Source organism: Necator americanus, chromosome II, assembly GCF_031761385.1.
Source record: "Necator americanus strain Aroian chromosome II, whole genome shotgun sequence".
In the NCBI taxonomy this organism is placed as follows: domain Eukaryota; kingdom Metazoa; phylum Nematoda; class Chromadorea; order Rhabditida; family Ancylostomatidae; genus Necator; species Necator americanus.
Genome location: NC_087372.1, coordinates 7,252,048 through 7,271,204, shown reverse-complemented (window position 1 = coordinate 7,271,204; position 19,157 = coordinate 7,252,048). Strand labels below are relative to the sequence as shown.

General features: G+C 41.2%; 1 protein-coding gene across 2 annotated transcripts; it reads right to left on the bottom strand.

Moving 5' to 3' along the window:
• Window positions 1-8,584: 8,584 nt before the first annotated feature.
• Window positions 8,585-18,084, bottom strand: RB195_017068 (uncharacterized protein; the record flags this gene model as incomplete). 2 transcript variants are annotated; one of them, XM_064183900.1, is made up of 19 exons in its annotated part: window positions 8,585-8,629; window positions 8,693-8,893; window positions 8,956-9,083; window positions 11,719-11,893; window positions 11,996-12,145; window positions 12,207-12,362; window positions 12,413-12,515; window positions 12,589-12,731; window positions 12,788-13,009; window positions 13,699-13,832; window positions 13,888-14,007; window positions 14,070-14,211; window positions 14,275-14,410; window positions 15,074-15,153; window positions 15,245-15,370; window positions 15,432-15,545; window positions 15,614-15,753; window positions 17,957-17,991; window positions 18,053-18,084. In XM_064183900.1, the coding sequence occupies 19 exons, from the start codon at window positions 18,082-18,084 to the stop codon at window positions 8,585-8,587; spliced, it is 2,382 nt and encodes a 793-aa protein (XP_064039780.1). The 2 variants fall into 2 exon arrangements, with proteins under 2 accessions (XP_064039780.1, XP_064039781.1); XM_064183899.1 differs by lacking the exons at window positions 17,957-17,991; window positions 18,053-18,084 and having other exon boundaries at window positions 15,614-15,682.
• Window positions 18,085-19,157: the final 1,073 nt, after the last annotated feature.

The window sequence follows — 19,157 nt, the reverse complement described above, 5'->3', positions numbered from 1 at the left end:
AGAAAAGTAGCAATCGAAAGACACAACAGTTAGCTGGTCTTCTCACCCAGACTTGAATTCAGAGATCGTCCGACCCGCTGGGTGTCCTCTCTACCACCCAGCGGATCGGACGATCGTTGAATTTGTCAAATTGTTGATTACCATTGAATATATTCAAAAATTAAGGTTTTTTCAAAAATTTGGCATACCTGTCATCCCATTTTCCAGTAATAAGACTTTTTTTGCCTTTTCCAAATAGCCATGGTCTATTTAAATAACAGAATAAGCTGATGTGAAACGTGCTCATCACCTTCTGGATTAAGCAGTTTCCTAAGTTGTACTTTGGTGCAACCTGTAATATGTGGCACTCTCTACCAATGGGAAAGAAGTTCAAAGCTGTAAAACGTACCACAAAGCGCTGCCTGCGTAGCACAAACGGTGGTAGCAAACTCTTTTTCATGAGACCACTTTGCAATTGTGGGTCTAAGGTCACAGAATGCATTTTTGCGAAGTCTGAAATAATATCCACTCTTTCCTGAAAATTAGCAGAGAGACTTCGTTTTCTCAGTCAAAGTATGAAAGGTATGGGACAACTGTGACTATTCCAACAAATATCGCAACACATAAGTAAATTATGGACCCGGCAACCCGACATAGATCCAAAAAAGAGTAGAGTGGATGAAAACTCTCTTCATACGTGGAGAAATTATGAATCTTTACTTTGGATAATTCAAAACATTTTAAATTTTACAAGTAACAGTAAGTACTGACAACAAGAAACGTGACCGAGGAGACCCTACAGTCGGATGTACGTGTAATAGTGGGCATTCTGTAGAGAGTCTTTACAACAATCATGCTCACTTATCATATATTAAAACGATGGAACTCAGCTTCTGGAACAAAATTCCGTCGAAATTTCAGCTGCACTATTGCATGGACTGCAGAGGAAAATGCGAAAAATGTGAACTCCCAAGTAATAGAGAGTTCATCATACGTGAAATTCAGAAGTCCTATTAACATGGAGAACAACTTGAAGAAAGAACTAGACAGAAAAGTGGAGTCCTGTGCGCAGCCTTCGTCCCCGTTACAGAAAGCACGAAAAAACTGACCGACCAATGTCTTCGTGCCAACCTTTTCAATTCGACCGTTCTTAACTCCCCCTTCCCCCCTCCGCTCCCCACCCCTTCCCCCACTCGCAAGGAGCAGAAGCATGAATGGACATCGTTGCCACGCTCAAGAAATTACGCAGCACCAACAAAGGACTTTTAAAGTGTCTTCTGAAGTTTCTACCGGTACATTTCCTAGCTGGGTTTTGCAGCAGATACTTAAGAAGATTGTTCCGTCATTGTGACTCAGTGGAATGCATATCGCTGCACAGAAAAACTCTTCACATCGTGGGAAGAATAATTCAATCAAACGGTGTCAGAGTGGACTACAAGAAATGAAAAATCCCCGCAGGAGGAATTCGCCGCAAGATAGCTTGTTTTCGCAAAAAAGAAGGATCAGCTGAGAATTCAGCTTGGCATGGGTTAAGGAGCTCGTCAACCACTCACAAATCTTGCAATCTTCTCGTATCACAGCTGCAAAAGTAGGAACAAACAGAAATGACGCTACGACCCGTATGATCAGTGAATACAAGCCAGCTAAGCATCAATGTAATATTAGAAAAAGGATAAAGTCACTGGGGTATCAATCCACTAGCGATGCGCCAACGCGTCTTACTGGAATTCGTAATCGATGAGGTTTTGGAACGCGTGTTGGCCTATACAATGATTTGCGGAGTCCAACCGATGATCAAGTCAGTGTTTCTATCCTCCCAGACAAGTCTGGTAGCAATTTGTCGACTTCGGAAGGATGGTGCAAAGAGTTGGTTTGCACTAAGACGGTCTCGAACCCTCGACCGTGTGGGTACCACGGACCTCTAAGAGACTTCGCCACACCCGCCCCTGCATCAATGTAATACAGCCATAAAAATTGCCAGTGATCATCGTCCCTCTATCGTACAAATTATTCATACTTTTGGGGCAAATCTCAAACTAGAAAAACTGATAGCCGTGGAAGGAAACTCTTGGAGAAACTTTGTGTATTTACAATTTAACAACTAACATTGTTCCTTTCGATTGAAACAGTAGTAATATCCATCCTCTGACCCTCTGTAATTTGAGAGAACCCATAGGTTGTATAAAAGAGATACGTGTATGAGAATGTCTGCATTCGTATAATACATCAGCGTTCCTGAAATAATGAATGAATGAAATGAATGAATCTATTCATAACTCTTTCACTAATATACTGTATAGGTAGGGTTTTGTTGTGTGTGGGAATATGGAAGCTTAGAACTCACTCATGTGCCTTAAAGGTAGCAAACAACGAATTTGGGTGGTACGGATTTCAGGTGGAGTATCCCTATACGGGGTCACAGACTATGGAGACCGGGTGGTTCCTCTCATCTCTCCCTGAATCACTGCAAGCAGCCGGACCCTGAATGTTGCTTGGTACGATGCCTTCTATTGCAGCGCTCCACCCTTGCACGCGTAGAGTCGCTTACTTCCTATCGGGGCAGTCCGAATTGATTCAGGGCGGAGGCGGCGCAAGGAGTGAAGCGTTGCAATAGATGGCGTCGTACAAAACAGCATTCTGGAGGCGGCTGTTTGCAGTGATGCAGGGAGAGATGAACGGAACTACTCCTGCCTCCATAATCTACGACTCCGTATACGGATACTCCGGATACTGAAATCCGCACCACCTCAAATTCGTGGTATGCTGCCTTTAATCTACTTTTGTGCTTACACAGGAACAAGTCGAACAGATTTAATTTTGAGAAATTACTGCAAATCCTATGAACATCTCTTCCTTCCACGAAGATGTGCCCGCAGGATTGCCAATGACAGATACGTTTTCCTTCGAAATGCACTCCAACAATGGAACATTTGCTCCTGTTTTGCTACCAGTCTCGACATCACAATTAGGAGGACTGCCAATAACTGGTAATTACCTGGTAGTAATGTATGAAGGTGATCACGTGACTGGCGGTCAAAAGCCTCCAATGAATGCGATATGGAAGCTAGAAATGGGAATTCATTTATTATTATCGAATCTAGATACTTCATAATTTTATCGCTCACAGGAACGAATAGGGTTTCAAGAGAAGAGACGAATAAGCTACTACCTTCCAGGCAGGCTAGAACATTTCACGCTGCAAGTAATGAAAAACACTGAAAAACAAAAATTTAGAGAAAATGAGTCAAGTGGTGTGAAGTGTCAAGGATGTTTTCTATTGGAACTAGGAATTGCTGAACAAGATTGAACAGCTATTTATAACTGTTTCGATGTATAAGGTTCAATCTGAAACGAAGACAAAATCTTGTCGAGTTCTGAATCTCTTTCTGTTCCTCGAAAAAGTGACCTGCCCTTATATAGTCGTCAACCTCTAGATGAATGATCTCTGAGAAAATGGGAGAATCCAACAAATTACCGAGCATAAAAAGCAAAAATCTCAATATCGTAATGTCTGACGACTAGTGTGAAGATTAGGGCTTATCATTAATTAAACGAACTGGTAGCTGTTCTGAAAAACCGTGTGTCCAACACGTTATCGTTCATGCATAGGCCACATATTAACGCTGTTCTACCCGTTCCTTACTTTTCAGGCCATTAGCACCTGACTGACGTGCCATCATCTTTCACCAGCTAAAGCGCATTACAAACCGATGAGTATCATCCGAAATATGTTGTGATCAAAACGACATTAAGCGTGATGGGTAAGCGGTTGCGCTCCAAGCGGCGCGGTGAAGATAGCGGTTGGAATCGAAGTGGGACCAATTGCAGCAATGAACGGTGGTAGCCAGGGTCAAGCGAGTGATGGGATTCTCCCATCGGGGTCCTAAAAGGAGTGGGTTGCAAGGGTAGGGGGGGGGGGTCGTAAGAGAGATGATCGTAAACGAGTGAGCAGTGAAGCAGTAGGAAAATGGAACATAGCATGATTATAATGACAAAATATTCAAAGTAAAATGAAGTCACTGGCGTATCAATCCATTAAGGATGCGCCAACGCCTTTTAGTGCAATTCGTAATCGTTGCAGTCTGGAACGCATGTTGGCCTATAGAATGACTTGCGAGGGCCAGCCGGTGATCAAATCAGTGTTTTTATCCTCCCAGACAAGTTTGATACCAATTTATCGACCCCGGTGGGATGAAAGGCTTGGTTTGCATTAGGACGGTTTCGAACCCTCGACTTTTGTGGCTATAACGGACTTCTAACCGACTGTGCCACACCATCGACTGTGTCACTTTTCGGCGCGTGAACAAAAATAGGGATTTTGGTGATTTTTCCCATTCCAGAAAAATGGGACGGCGTTTAAAAAAAATCACCCATATATTCGGATGGAGAGTCTAGGAAAACCCCTATGTGCAGAATTTCTTCTTTCCGAACCGTCTCCGTCTGGTTCTCTAAAAACTTAGATGAGACCAATCCAAAAAAAGTCGGAAAATTTCAAACTTTGTTCCATCAAAATTACAAAAAAGACCAGGAGGTGGAAAAATCTTATGACAAAGTTATTCGCGATCTCCCAGACCTAGCAGTGTGCCCAGAATCTGATCTTTTTTGGTCGTAAAATTTTCTTAGATTTACTTTTAAATTGTTGTAAACCGTAAAAACCGCGTAAAATTAAATCCTTCATTTTCTAGAAGTTGTTCCAAATTTCTATCTCTTTTGCAAAAATTTGCCTCAGCCGGGAGTGAACGTGAGGGCACGGAGAATGGTCGGTTTTCAACTGGCCATGATACCGTACTCGAATGTGACAATGTGTACTAATCGCAAAGGTGAAAGACAAAAGATATCGAGCGGAGGGGTCGTATTCGAGAGAGTCGTGTCCCATCACCTCGTTTGACGCTGGCAGAACAAAGAACGGTAGCACCGATCGATAGGAGTCTCCCTACAATATAACAGTCTGGGGCAACAGAACTCTTGGCTAAAAAGCGCGCGTTAGAAGTGTTTGGAGCAACCGATTTCATCGTTGATTGGACAACCACATCATGTTTATTTCATTCAGATTTTGTTATTTTAACTGCTAGGAACTGCGGCGTAGCCCGGGTTCCCAAAAATTATCACAAGTTAACAGTTGGGTTTTAAAAATATTCTAAACTATTCCAAGAACATCTATAGAACCTTGCCCTTACCCTTCACTACAGAATTTCAGGTTATTTCCACCAAAAACACATTCAATATATTTCTGCGCTTACCAAGGAGCAAGTAGAATGTGCGTTTCTTTCCAAATACATTTCAATAATAGAAAATAACCTTTGCTGCTATTTTTTCCTGATTATTCTAACGTTGGTCGAAGAATGCTGTTAGTCTTGAGCGCACAGTCAGGAGGACTACAAATAACTACTAACTGCCGATTGGTGACGAATGCAGATAATAATGTGAGCGGCAGTCAAAAGCCTTCGATGAAAGCGACTCAGACATGAAAAAGGGGAATTTTTATCAAGACACTTCGCAATTTTATTGCCTCCAGACATAACTGGAGTTTTAAAGGTAAGAGAAACGATCAACCTACCTTCTTAGCAAGCTAAAACAGTTCATGATGCAATAGATAATGTAAAATTGCTAAAAGAAAAGTGTTAATTCGAGCTGCTCTCAGATGAGATTAAAAATGAAATGAAATGTCAAGGAAAGTATGGTACTAGGTGGCGGTACTCCTTTTTTTTGCAATTGCATTTCTTTTTCTGAATGGAACGAATAACGGATGTCTTAATTAGAGAATTATAGGATGTTAAAGATGTTTTCTATTCGAGTCGACTGTCGCTGATCTAACTTAAATCGCGATTCAATCTAAAACTAAGATGAAATCTTTTTGAGATCTGATGTTATTTCTACACCTCGACAAAAAAAAATTCTGAATTTCTCTACTCCTCGTCAACTTCACCACTGTTTTTAAATGAATGAACATATGAACGTCGAGGAACTTTAGGAGTCGACCATAATCCCGAGCATAAAAACAAAGCGCTGCACTATCCTAACGCTGATCTTTCGAACACCGTGTCCAGCACCTCATCGTTCACTCATAAGCCATAGACTGGTTATGTTTGAAAGCATCACCCCACGAATCTGAGGTGGTACGGATTTCAGGTGGAGTATCCGTATACGGGATCGTAGATTATGGAGAGTGGGGTGATTCCGTCCATTTCTCTCTGTATCAGTCGAAACGGACAACCCCGGAACGCTGTTTCTTATGACGTCCTTTATTGCAGTGCGTCACCCTTGCGCCGCCTCCGCCTGCAGTTCGTCCGAACGGGTTTTCGACGAATCGCAGGCGGGGCGAGATCGGGTGGGGGGTCAAACGTTGCGCATTGCAACGTAAGCCGTCGTAAGAAATAGCCTTCCTGGGTCGTCCGTTTCCACTGATACAGGCAGAAACGGACGGAATCACTCTCTTCCACACAATCTACGACCCCGTGTAGGCATAACCCACCTGAAACCCGTACCACTCCAGATTCGTGGGGTGGTGCCTTTAGCGCACTTTTTACCCTACAAGGTATTATCACAGGACTGAGGCGCCATTGTCTATCACTAGTTAAATAACCTACAAAGGAAAAGCATGATTATCATCCATGTCGAATGTGATTGAGACTCAACGCATCATTCCTCAGCAAGTAGGTAACAGAGTGCAAAATCATTAATCTTCGATCGACACGACGTTGAATGCCACGAGTCCCACTTCTGAGAGTTCGAATACATGCCGCTTCTTTCTTCTCAGGTTTCTCATCCCACATTTGCAGATCTGCACTTAAGAAAAGTTCATTTCTTTTATTCTTACTCTAAGCCACTTGCCTGAATCTTTGCGGTCATCAAAATCTTAGCATACTGTCTAATTTCGTCAGATTAAGATTCCCTTGGAACTCGTTGTGCTCGACTGTGTTAGGAAGAGCTTAGGTTTTATTATCAGCTTTATCAACAACAGCAAAAAAAGAATCAGGTCAAATAAGACAATTCAATAGCGAAAAAATCAGCAGAAAAAAAGAAGAAATCTCCCCAAAATAAGCAAATCAGTAAGTCACAATATAACAAAATGTCCATCTGAATGTGTACAACAAAGAATTTCATTATTTGTACGTTGCATCCACTCATCCATGTAATATTGACTATGTGAAGCTAGTCACGAACTAAAATATCACTAGGTATAAGTAATTGTTAAATGCCAACGGCAATTATACTGCAATCTTCTAAATAATAAATGTGATTAACATAGTTAAGAGACAGAAATCTTTCTTGGTGGATCCAAGAGGAAATCACTGGAAGAAAATTGGATAAATACTGTGTTTCAGATACTCATGATAATTTCACACTATGAACAACTCTGGACACTGGATTATTCTCGAAGTGAGCATGTTCTAATAGCTATGAAATGGTTTCATAGCAAAAGCCTCTTTAATGAACACATTCAATCAATGAAGTAGTGGTTATATCGGATTTTGATTGGAAAAAAAGAAGGTAGAAAAGGTGAAGGTAGAGAAAACACAAGGATAGATTTAAACTAAACTGTAGTGTAAACTCTGAACGTCTTCCAGCTCTCCAGGACAAATACATGATAGATTGAGTTACTCTGAATTAAACAGCGGCCGGATGTTATGACTTAACGTGGCTTATTCGTCCACGAATACATTTGAGCCCCTTGTGTACGTTCTTCCGCTAGACTCACATGGAATCAGTCGATTCGTGGCTGTTCCCTATTCTGCGGAACGTTACGTCTCGCCTAAGCTGCCTGTCTGTGCCAAGTTTTTTTTTTTTTAAGATTTTTCTTCATCACTTCCGTCCAATACTTTCTTTTAAGTTCAAGTGGACTTTTCCAGTTTGGGTCAAGGAGAAGTCTAAGGACAGCTTGGATAAAATGATCTGGTGGCCTCCTTACAATGTCATCAAAAAAGGGAAGACGGTCTTCTGCGACCACGTTAGAAAGCGCAACAAGATGTTGATGTTTTCCTCGTGTCACCCACCGGTATACCATTCCCCCTCGTAGGAAAATTTGTACAGGAAGCCGCTTCCAATACTATTCTCAGAGATGAATAGGAGGAATTATGCGAGGTCACGCTCATACTGTAATATAGATCTCCAACCCTATATTTTCCTGCAAAAAAAAAAAATCCCACATAGTCAATTTCGGCATTTTTGGAAACCATGGTAGATACTTGATAAATCCGAAGATGGTTTATATAAGATATGATTTACTATTCCACGAGACGAGAGATACATACCCATTCAAAAGTCAATTCTAATCAAATGTTGCCATTCAAATATCCTTACATGAAGTATAAAAAATATATGAACTGATATCACACAGACGATAGATATGAAAAGGGTTGAATTCAAATCAGGAAAAATAATTTTAGAGAATACAACTTTTTATCTGGATTTCTTTCTAAAAGACTCTAAAAGACAACTACTATAATCAACGATGCACAAACAATCCATAAATAACATAAATAATAACAATCCATAACAGGAAACGAATCATGCAACAATATTTAGGAAATCCAACGTAAAACTGTTCTCAGAGACGTGTCATATTTATAGGTTGAAGAAGAAACCAGATAGTTTCAAACCTCTGTCAATCAAAATACTCTCGTACTTTCTCTCGTGAGTGCAGATCCGCCTAAATTTTTTTAACATAGACCGTTGGAAACAAATGTACAAATTCATCATGAGACAAACTTACAGCCCTAATAGGTTCGCAGATTCTGGTCCTAGCAGTGGACAACACTACATTCGTTGCCAAATCTAAATCGATACCATAACCAGCTGATACATAGACTGGGACTTTGGATCCTCCCATTCGGGTTATATTCATAACCACAGGCAAAACTACATCGAATGGAGCGAAACCGTCAGAGTTCTGCGATAAAACACTAGTGATCAGCTGAAACAGATCCATCATTCGGTCGTAACTGCTAAAATCGACATGCTAATTTATTTATTTACCTCCTCTGCTGCTTTCATTACACTTTCGTTGGCATCCAACGACTTCAATAAGGACAAGTTGAAGTTTTTAGCGACGCCGATCGTCGGAATTCCTGTGAGAGCACCGATATGACAAGCTAATCCACAGCCTACAATTGGAATATGTTATTTAAAAGACAGCTTTCATTTATGCGCAGAAACTATGCTGACTCAAAGGACCACTCAACCACTTTAGCCGACGGTGAAATTACCCTGAAATGAAACAGGTCTGATGCACGGGGATTGGAAGCGATGTTAGGGGAAAGGACTTTGCGAATGCTGCGAGTAGGAAACAATCTTAGTCATGCAGAACTACAAGGAAAACGAACGTGTAACTTGAACGTGAAATAAAATCAAATCTCCTATATATAACAAGAACATATAAAAAGAAAATATTATATAATGTATTCGAAAAAATAAAAGAAAAGAACTCCGAAGAGTTCATGGGTAGCACTGCCTTATCGAGTATCGTTTCATCGGCCGGCAAGACAGCTCAGTAAGCAGGCGAATAAAGCCGAGGGAGTAATGCGTAAGCTCGACACAACACAGCCGGCGGCGAGTATGCAGTAAAATTTCACTAGATACTTGTTGAGTCATGTTATTGGGAAAGTTAACCAGACGTGGCGTCAGAAGGGGATGAATTATTCAACAACTGAACCGCTGTTACTTCCACATTTCTAAGTTCCGAAGAGAGCAGCACCTGCTCTGAGAGATTTTCACTAAAATTGATCTGCATGGAAGTTTCCATGCACCCTACTTATGTTTTTCTGTTAATACTGGTATTTTAACCAACAAGACTTCAGTTAACTTTGCTGCTGATTGCTTTGAGAAGGCGGAAAGTTATGCCAAAATCTTACAGCTGATAAAGGTCGGATAATTGCTTCGAAATTATTACGCTATCAGAAACATGAGAAGACCTCCAGCCATCTTCGCAACGTCTTTCTAAGCTTTCGGAATGTCTAATCAGAGATTGACAAAAACATCATGCTATATAATAACGCGCTTAGTCCGTGTGTGTGCGTGTGTGTGCGTGTGTATGCGTGTGTGTGTGTGTGTGTGTGTGTGTGTGTGTGTGCGTGTGTGTGCGCGTGTGTATGTATGCGTGTGTGTGCGCGTGTGTATGTATGCGTGTGTGTGTGCGCGTGCGTGCGTGTGTGTGCGCGTGCGTGCGTGCGTGTGTGTGCGTGTGTGTGCGTGTGCATGCATGTGCGTGCGTGTGTATGCGTGTGTATGCGTGTGCATGCGTGTGCGTGCGTGTGTGTGCGTGTGTGTGCGTGTGTGCGTGTGTGTGCGTGTGTATGCGTGTGTGTGTGTGTGTGTGTGTGCGTGTGTGTGCGTGTGTGTGCGCGTGTGTATGTATGCGTGTGTGTGCGCGTGTGTATGTATGCGTGTGTGTGTGCGCGTGCGTGCGTGTGTGTGCGCGTGCGTGCGTGTGTGTGCGTGTGTGTGCGTGTGCATGCATGTGCGTGCGTGTGTATGCGTGTGTATGCGTGTGCGTGCGTGTGTGTGCGTGTGTGTGCGTGTGTGCGTGTGTGTGCGTGTGTGTGTCACGAAAATACTCCATAATGATGCAAAACTGTGCACCGGTGAGGTGCCGAACCATCGTCATGCACCTGACAGGCGAGCACTCTACCTTTTCATCATTGTCCATTGTGTAAATATGTATGTTGCCTATGATAAGGCAAGTTGGTTTCTCTCATATCTCATAGTCAGGGTAAATAAACTTTTATGTTAATGTATACTTCCAAATTTGTAAACTATCATGCTATATAATAACGGGGCTATTCTGTCACGTGTGTGCGTATGTGTATGTGCGTGTCTCAGTCAAGAAATCCCAAAAAGGGAGGGAGACCCATACCGTGGCGTTTGTGGTTTGGTGCGCTAGAGCCTCAACGCGGTAAAATTGAGTGAGACGGGTCCTACGGCGTCGAATTCGTGCCCCGGAGCCAGATAGCAGAAAAAGGGGTGCGACGGGTCCCATGGGGTCGGAATGGTGCACCGGTGCCAGAAAGTTATAGAGTGAGGAGGGACGATTTCCGCTGCGCCCGATTGGTGCGCGGGAGCCCCAGCGCAGTAGCATGGGTTTCTATGGTACATTTACATGTCTATTTCCCAGCATGTCTCCATGATGTTGCTAACATCCTTTCTTCGAAAAGAGGAAACATACGTGCGAACGGATGATTAAATACAATACATAGTAGCCAACAGTTTACGCGATCTGACGTAGGGCGTTATTTTTATCACTACGATAGCGATATTCACGTTACTCCCTGTTAGCACATCATTCTTTGCTGATAGTTGAGAACGAAGGGAACTCATGCTTTGAAAAATGTTTCCAAATTGTGGAGATTGGAGAGAAGCATAGATGTAAAATCAAGTTTGATTGTTCTCCAAGTGTAGAACTAGTGTAGAACTGATGCACTTAGGGAAAAACCATAAAATCTTACATGCACGCTTAAACTTTGGGTTAAAAAAAAATTGAAGAGAGCGTTGGTAGAAAAAGCTATTCTAATCCTAGAAAAAATGTCGCTACTGTTATTTCTTTTTAATCGGTGAAGGCGAGCGGAGCGAATACCAAAGTTCCTGAACAACATTTAGAGCTATTTACGACATCTCTTATTTGTTTGAGAGGCTGGATCTACGAAAATTCGGTAAGGAAAGCGAATAGACTCCCAAGCAAAATTGGCGAGACGTAAGACGTCACATTTCTATCTTGACAATGTACATAAACAGCGCAGAACCCACCTCTTGAATGGAACTGTCCATTTCCATCACAGATGATTACATCTGGACGCAGGTGTGGATACTCTTCAACAATATTGTTTACAAATTTAGCGATCGGTGTTGCTTCACGTATAGCCAAATAATCCGTGATGTATGGTTCAGTTATTACCACCACATCGTCGAAAATGGCGACTTGCTGTAGTATCGAAAAGCATGAGTGTATCCAGAAAATAAGAACAGAGACTAGTACTTGGTCCAAGCCTGAACACGAAGCAAAAGCGATAACAGTTCAATTTACCTTCATACTAGGGTATTCAAAAACACTTAACGCAACAACTGCAAAGTTTTGGTTTGCTTTCGATGTAGAAATGTCGATGCCACCAACTAATTCTATTTCCTCCACTGAATCCACGGTTTGCACTGGATAATGACCTGCTTTTATGAAACCCTAAATGGACACTACAAACTCTGCTGTGAAGCTTAAAGCTCAGATTAGCATTGTCACAAACCTCTACCAGCTCACAGCGCTTTTTTGCGAAAATAATCATGATATCATCATCAAAAACTAGCGATATCAACCAGACATAGCAAATCAGCACACCTACTGCGCTATAAACCGAGATTATCATCAGTGGTAGAAAAGCGAGTTTCTCACCAAACAAGGCCTAAATCGTAGCTTCATGGTCATTACCGCAGTTATTTAATGAGGACAAACTTTGTGAATGAATAAAGCGTTCAGTTCCAACAATAACAATCCAGTAACATAAACGAGGACTTGTGTAGGAAGAATCGAGGTGAAGTTGATATGGAAAACATATCTAAAAACGAAATGCAAAGAACTGTTAAGTAAAAGATGAGAAGATTGGAAGAATTTGAGAGAATTTTGCAGACCTGGTCATCTGCAGCAGTAACAACGTATACGTAGAAGCTAGGCAGTATTTGATCGGAATTTCAAAAAGTGTAAAAAGCAGTGGAAACAACGATGTACATGTTATTATGGAGAAAAATACAGCCAGTTGGATGAATTTTGGATCCTGTAAAGGGTGGATTTATGGCTGATAGATCAAATTAGCCACAAATAAGAACGTACCGTAAATGCTAAAACTACCAGCGGAATCGCGATCAGCAACAAAGCCTTCTCGTGAACATGATAACCGTAGAAAAAGAAGGAAAAAGCACATAGCGAAAGCAGTGTGCATATATCAGGCACTTTGCTTTTGAAAAGCGTAGCAAACAATGGTGCTAGGGAAGCAATCACGAACATCAAAGAAATTATCGGAGTGATCGTAACCAAGACGGAATGATCATACACCTAAAAAATAAAATAAACGAAAAACGGAGAGCAAGGTATATCCTGCTCCATTTATCCACATCCAGTGCCTCAGAAAGATCGGAAAGAAATCGAAGCATTGACTAGAGATGTTTTTGGAAAGCTGATCTCGAACACGAAATCGTTTCCGCAAAAGCATAATAGCGGTAGGTTCTGTAGAGCAAAGTCTATTAACATTTGCATTTGTCTACATTTGATTTTTTTTTTGTTTACGGTAAGATCTTTCTTTGAAGCATTGAGTCTGATTCTATTGTGAAAATAAGCACATGCCATTGTAGCGAATCTATTCTGATATATTGGATGATACAATAAAGTTAGGTTGAACTTCTTCTGAAATGTAACCAAAACCCTTGTTGTTCTTGCGAAAAGAAACTTCCAGAGAAAACTACCACCGCAGGTGAGAAAACAAATAGATGCGAGTTTGATTGCAACCACATGCATTGCATTCTCGTACAGTAGTGTTTCGGTGCAATACAGATCGTGTGTTTAGTAATATGCAGCATAAGTAGTCTATGGAGTGTTTCATCATAAAAATCATTCAATTTTAGGGAAATATGCATTGAGTTTTAAAGAGAACCACCAGTTTCAAGCGAGGTGAAAACACACATTCAAATATAACGGATAATGGTACCATTCTGCTCCTACTGCAGATGACTTTCAGAAAACGGTACCTGTACAAGACCAGAACTGTATGTTGGCGGTGTAAATAGAGTTGGTTTCCAAAGAGATAAAACTCGGTATAGGATCAAATCTATGACATTGTACATAGCCCAAAAATTGGGAGCCCAGTAAGCGTGAGTTAGCCCTAGAGTAAAGATAAACTACTTCATGAATGTTACAAAGTAAGAAGGAAGCCACACCTCTAGAGACAGGAAACAATCTGCTTAAAATTTGTAGCAGTCCTGTAAGGCCACCCACGATTACGAATGGCATGAATGCCAGAGTAAATGGTACAGCCATCACAATTGCAAGCTTCAAACCTATAATGCCCTTCATATTTTGATAGTTTAACTATCAAAATAGACTTAGAAGAAAATCAAACCTGAGGTTAGAGTTCGAGAAAACCTGAAAAGGTCGCTCACAGTATTGAAAAAATAGCCTCGCAAAAAGAATACAACATAAGCGGGTGCATAGTAGAGATAAATATGTTTGAAGTTCAATAAAGTACAGTAGAAAAGTGCGGACTAAAAGCAACATATCATACATCCAAAAAGAACTTTGATAAATCTTTGATAGGGATTACTTACCAAAAGATAGTTTTTCGTGTCTGCAAAGTGGATTGATAGTATCAATAAAGCTGTGAGCATAGAGTTGTATTGGAAATGGATATTATCGATCATAAGGAGACCAGCATTGCATGAAAGAATTACGAATGTTGCTATCCTAAACAGAACTTAACCTGATAGAACTAAAAATAAACGAAGAAAAAGGACGCAGATGACTCACAAAAAAGGCAGTTAGACGTAAAGTAAAAGCAGCATATCACAAAACTAACGATGTTGAGGTCTCTGTGTCCAAACATAGAGGTCGGAGTTTAGATCACGAGTATGAGTCTGATCTTTCTCAATTCTTTTTATTCGTCCTGAAAAACGTCGTGAGAGCCAGAGTTTGTTCCTACGAGGTACGTGAAAACGCAGCAACCTTTGCGTACGCATCGCATCCACGAGCGAGCGGACGAGGATCAATAGGGTCTTGTCAGAAACCTATTCAAAACCAATGACTTAGTGGCGCCGAGGGAATCAGGAGAGGGAGAGGAGAGAGAGAGAGAAAGAAAGAGAAAGAGAAAGAGAGAGAAGGGTGGTTCGTTTTAATGGACCACACTCATACTCGTAATCTACACACCGAACTCAATATTTGCCCACGAGGCCCAACATCATTATTTCCGTGATGCGCTGCCTCTAATGTTTTTTCCTTAGGATGAAGGAGAGGTAACAGCGTATCTCTTCTATATCTGCATACCTACAGCTATATCTAGATTGAATTTCTCTTTTCACTCCGAAAAAGGAACAAGCCGAGAAAAGGGGAAGATCAGAGGGCAAAGCTTACCTAGATCGGTCCTCGATTTTCTTTGGAAGTACCTTCCATCTGGACGAATCACAGAAACAAAATAGTGCACAGGATAAAATCTAGACTATCAAGGCCACAATTAGTACAATGGTAAATAACATAAAGAATTAGTTAACATAGTGAAGATTGCAACTAGACGTAAATACTAACATACAAAACATCTGTTGCTATGACTGAAAGGCGCTGAAAATGAAGCACTCGATCGTTGTACACCGGACTCTTCTGTACTGTTAAGATGTCGTTCAGTCCACAGTAGTATGCAATAGTGGCCAAAAACTGGAAAATAGAACCTAAATCGCACCCACAACCCTCTCTTCTATGTTCATGGAACGATCACCTTCTCAAAATACGCAAAGAAAGGTGGGTAATCCAAAGTCCATTTCGATGTTGCCTCATAATACCATTTAGATAAAGGGAAATTGTGTGTTATAGCCATCCAGTTCCGATGGACCTACGATTCAGAAGAAAACGATAGTAAAGATGCTAGAAAATATTAAATTAACTGTTCAAAATGATTGCCTCAAAATCCGTTGAAGTATAGGAAGGAATCAGCAGTATCTTCAGAGCCAGCAGTGCAGAGGTGACCATAGAGATTACCTGCCACGCAGAAAAACGCGTATACTCCTGCATGTTGAGTCTACACCTGGCCAGAAGTTGTCCTGAAATTTTAGGGGACGTGAAAAATGGGTCTCACAGAAAAAAAAGAGACTTCAAATGAGTGTGGTAAGCATTTCTATCTAGTTTCCGGGTAAACGTGTAAGCTTAGCACCGTAATTTTTCTGTACTTTGGAATTCCTGGCTCACTATGCAGTGCTACCTTCAGATCCGAAGAAAAAAAAAAAACAAAAGAATGACGCAGACAAACACGAGCTAATCTAAGAAAAGACCGAAACATTTAGAAATCTAACAAATTCTCCTCTACTATTTCTGGCAGAAGTTTTAGTAAGTTGTCTTGTATATGTGTTTGTATTTGATTAGCACACCAACAGTTCCACTGGTAACCAATAGTAAGCCCGTAACCGAGACAAAACCCAGATTTTTTTTTTGTTTCTTTTAAATCGACGATTACGATGTTACGCCAAGTGTGCAAATGCGGCCTATGTTGTGTCGTCGCGTTCAAAGCATTTGATTGCGCTATGAGACTGATTCATTCCGAATTCCGGTATTACGCTGCACTACTGTTACATTTCCATTTTCTGTTACAGTTATCGATTCGTAGCTTGAAGGAAGCTTGAGGGGAATACACTTATTCTTATTGCAGAATTTTGCACGAAAACACACTCAAACGGGACGTTGGGGCATTTCCCTAGGCTACAGTAGTACTTCTAGACTACTTCCGCTTGAGTAGAAGCACTCCGTAAAAGTGGTAATTGCTCTAAATCCATCTTCAGCTTACTCTAAATATATCTACATATCGTAGAACAATCATGCACCATTGGCTAAATGACAGTATCTTCTTTCTTGGAGTTTAGTCGGGTCACCAGGACATGCAGCTCGGTGCAGTTACGTTCTTCCAAGCATCATTCATCGTTGCAATTCGTGATGGTCCTACCCCGAAACCAACCTCTAGGTTCACCGCGCTGCTTTCGTAACTGCATGAAGCTTCACGTCGTTTTTACCCAGCCATAGACCCCTTCACTGTAAACTATTTTTGTGGAAAACGATATCTTCAGAGGCAAAATCCTAAATCAGAGGATACTTTTCTGAATCTTTTATATTCGCGCCTAAACAGCAAATGTCGGTGATCCACTGCCTAAACGAAATCTATCCTTTTTTCACCTTTTAACTAAAAATATATGGTAAAGATGAGTGTAGTGAAGCGTTATAGTATTCGGGAATTGCCGGGATTTTCTCAATTCATTAGAGTCGTATTAGATTATTAGAGGTCTTATTAGAAGCGTCAACTTTCTGTTAAATCCCCCAAATTGAACATATATTTTTTCGAATGGTTTTCGGTCTGTCCCGCACGTCTCCCAAGTACAGACATTCTATGCATTTGAGATATTGGGATCTAGAACGAAAATATCGAGTGAATTGTTATGATCTCCTGGATTTTTTAATTTTCGTAAGTAATCATTCGCTCCAATCAGTCACTTTTTTTTCTCGTAAGACACAGAATGAGAAGCAAGGATAATTAGCTATTAGATATTTTTGGTCGTTTGAAGGAATCACTCGTACTGTTTGCCACTGAACGAAAAACAGTTGCACTGCAAGACACTGGTGCGCTGTTCGTGACTACATAAACAATCAACTCTCAATTTGTGATCATAGACGGACGTGTCCACCAACATGAACACAATCCACATTTCTCCGCCTGACATACACATTTCGCATTTCCTCCATCATACCGAAGGAGTTTTGCGTTCACTTGATTGTACACACTTGGTGTCGGCCAATTTGCCAAACAGCTTCTTCATGCTACTGTCAGATCATTAAAGGTAACATAGCATGAATCTGACTTGGTGAGTAATCCGCAGAAAAAGCTATGGATGGGGTTGTAGATGCTGATTGTGGTTCTTCTAAGCTCTCCTTAATCGTCGTAAAAATAAAACGGGTTAAAGTGTAGTTGGGTGGGGGGCACTTGGTGGCGTTCTTATTTCTCGAAGTAAATGATAAAGTCAATCAATTGCCCTAAGGCCTAAGTTTTTAGTCTTAGAGGATCTGTGGCATATAAGCTAAAGTTACTAAGAGAGAAAAAGGTAAATTAGAGCGTCGAGAAATAAGGGGGCCGTTGAGTGCCTCCTCCCTCCCTAGCACTTCCCACGGACTCCCTCACCACGTCAGAGTCATAGTATGCTGCCTTTAAGGGGGAAGGAAGGAAAAGGAAGAACTTTTATTGATCTTCGAGAAAATAATGCTCACCCACTAGTCCGATTAGATTATGGCAAATCCCGGAGCTATGTTACCTGCCATGTGTCAACGACGGTGCACGGAAATTGCGCTACACACGGAACTGACGCATTTTGAGTGGCGGCTATAGACGCGTACATTGTGCGCGCGCCCCTTTTCGGTCGTCACTAGGGGTGGACGAGTGTCATCGATTGCATTTTTTATTTTCGTTTAGGTTTTAAGTTAAGTATTTATTACTCCACCTGTCGGAATATTTGTAGAGAGTTCTTTTCGGCTGTGTGGCTGTATCTTATGTCTCGAAATGAGGTTTGGACTGCTCTTCATGTGAATTGTCAGTTCAGAAGGATTTAGATGTAAAGGATGAGGTCGTGAGAGAGATTCTTTGTTTGCGATTCCACCTGATGACGTTCTTTTCGAAATGATCCTCTGGAACTGTACGTAGATCCATGTCCGTTTAAGCTTGGAACTTCTCAAGTCCCTTGACCAAGTTATTCTTTAAGACGATCACCATTCGATGAGTTTTTCGCAGATTGTATGTTGTGTAAATAGTGATGGGACATAGTATCTCATTTATCATCCGCATGGATATTCATCTCGAACTCGATTATATGAAAGTTCCTACAAATACAATGCTCATGTTTTAAATGCTCATTTAAGGGATATTTCATAGATCCTGTAGTTTCTTGCCGCCTGTACTTTGTACTTTTGTATAGATGCGTCATTTCTTACTTGACCGCTTTGAACATGCAGAAGTGTACTGAATTTTCAACCTATTCTTCTCGTGCGAAAATCTCACAAAGGTCGAAAATGTCAGGAAATACCGGAGACAACGAGGTGGTGCTATGCTTTTTACTTTCTGAAGCGATCTATGGACTGAACATACCCCAGAAACTCGGAGATATAGTGTAGTCTGCCTTGGATATCCTATGTGTTGTCTGGATGACTTGCGGTGAACTGTTGAGTCTATTTTGATAAATGCTGAGCGCTTGAGAGGTTCTCCTGCGAGAAACACGTCAAGCCTGATACTTTCGAATATAATATCAACAATCGTTCAACAAAAACAGTAATTTCTTCTGTTTTTCTGATTGCTTGGGAGTTAGTTGTAGTGTTGTCAAGTCTCTGTTCCGATGCACATCTAGTGATCATCACTTGCGGTCATTTCTTGCTTGGTGATATACGGACCACTCGGCGCTCCTATGTGAAACTATTTTCT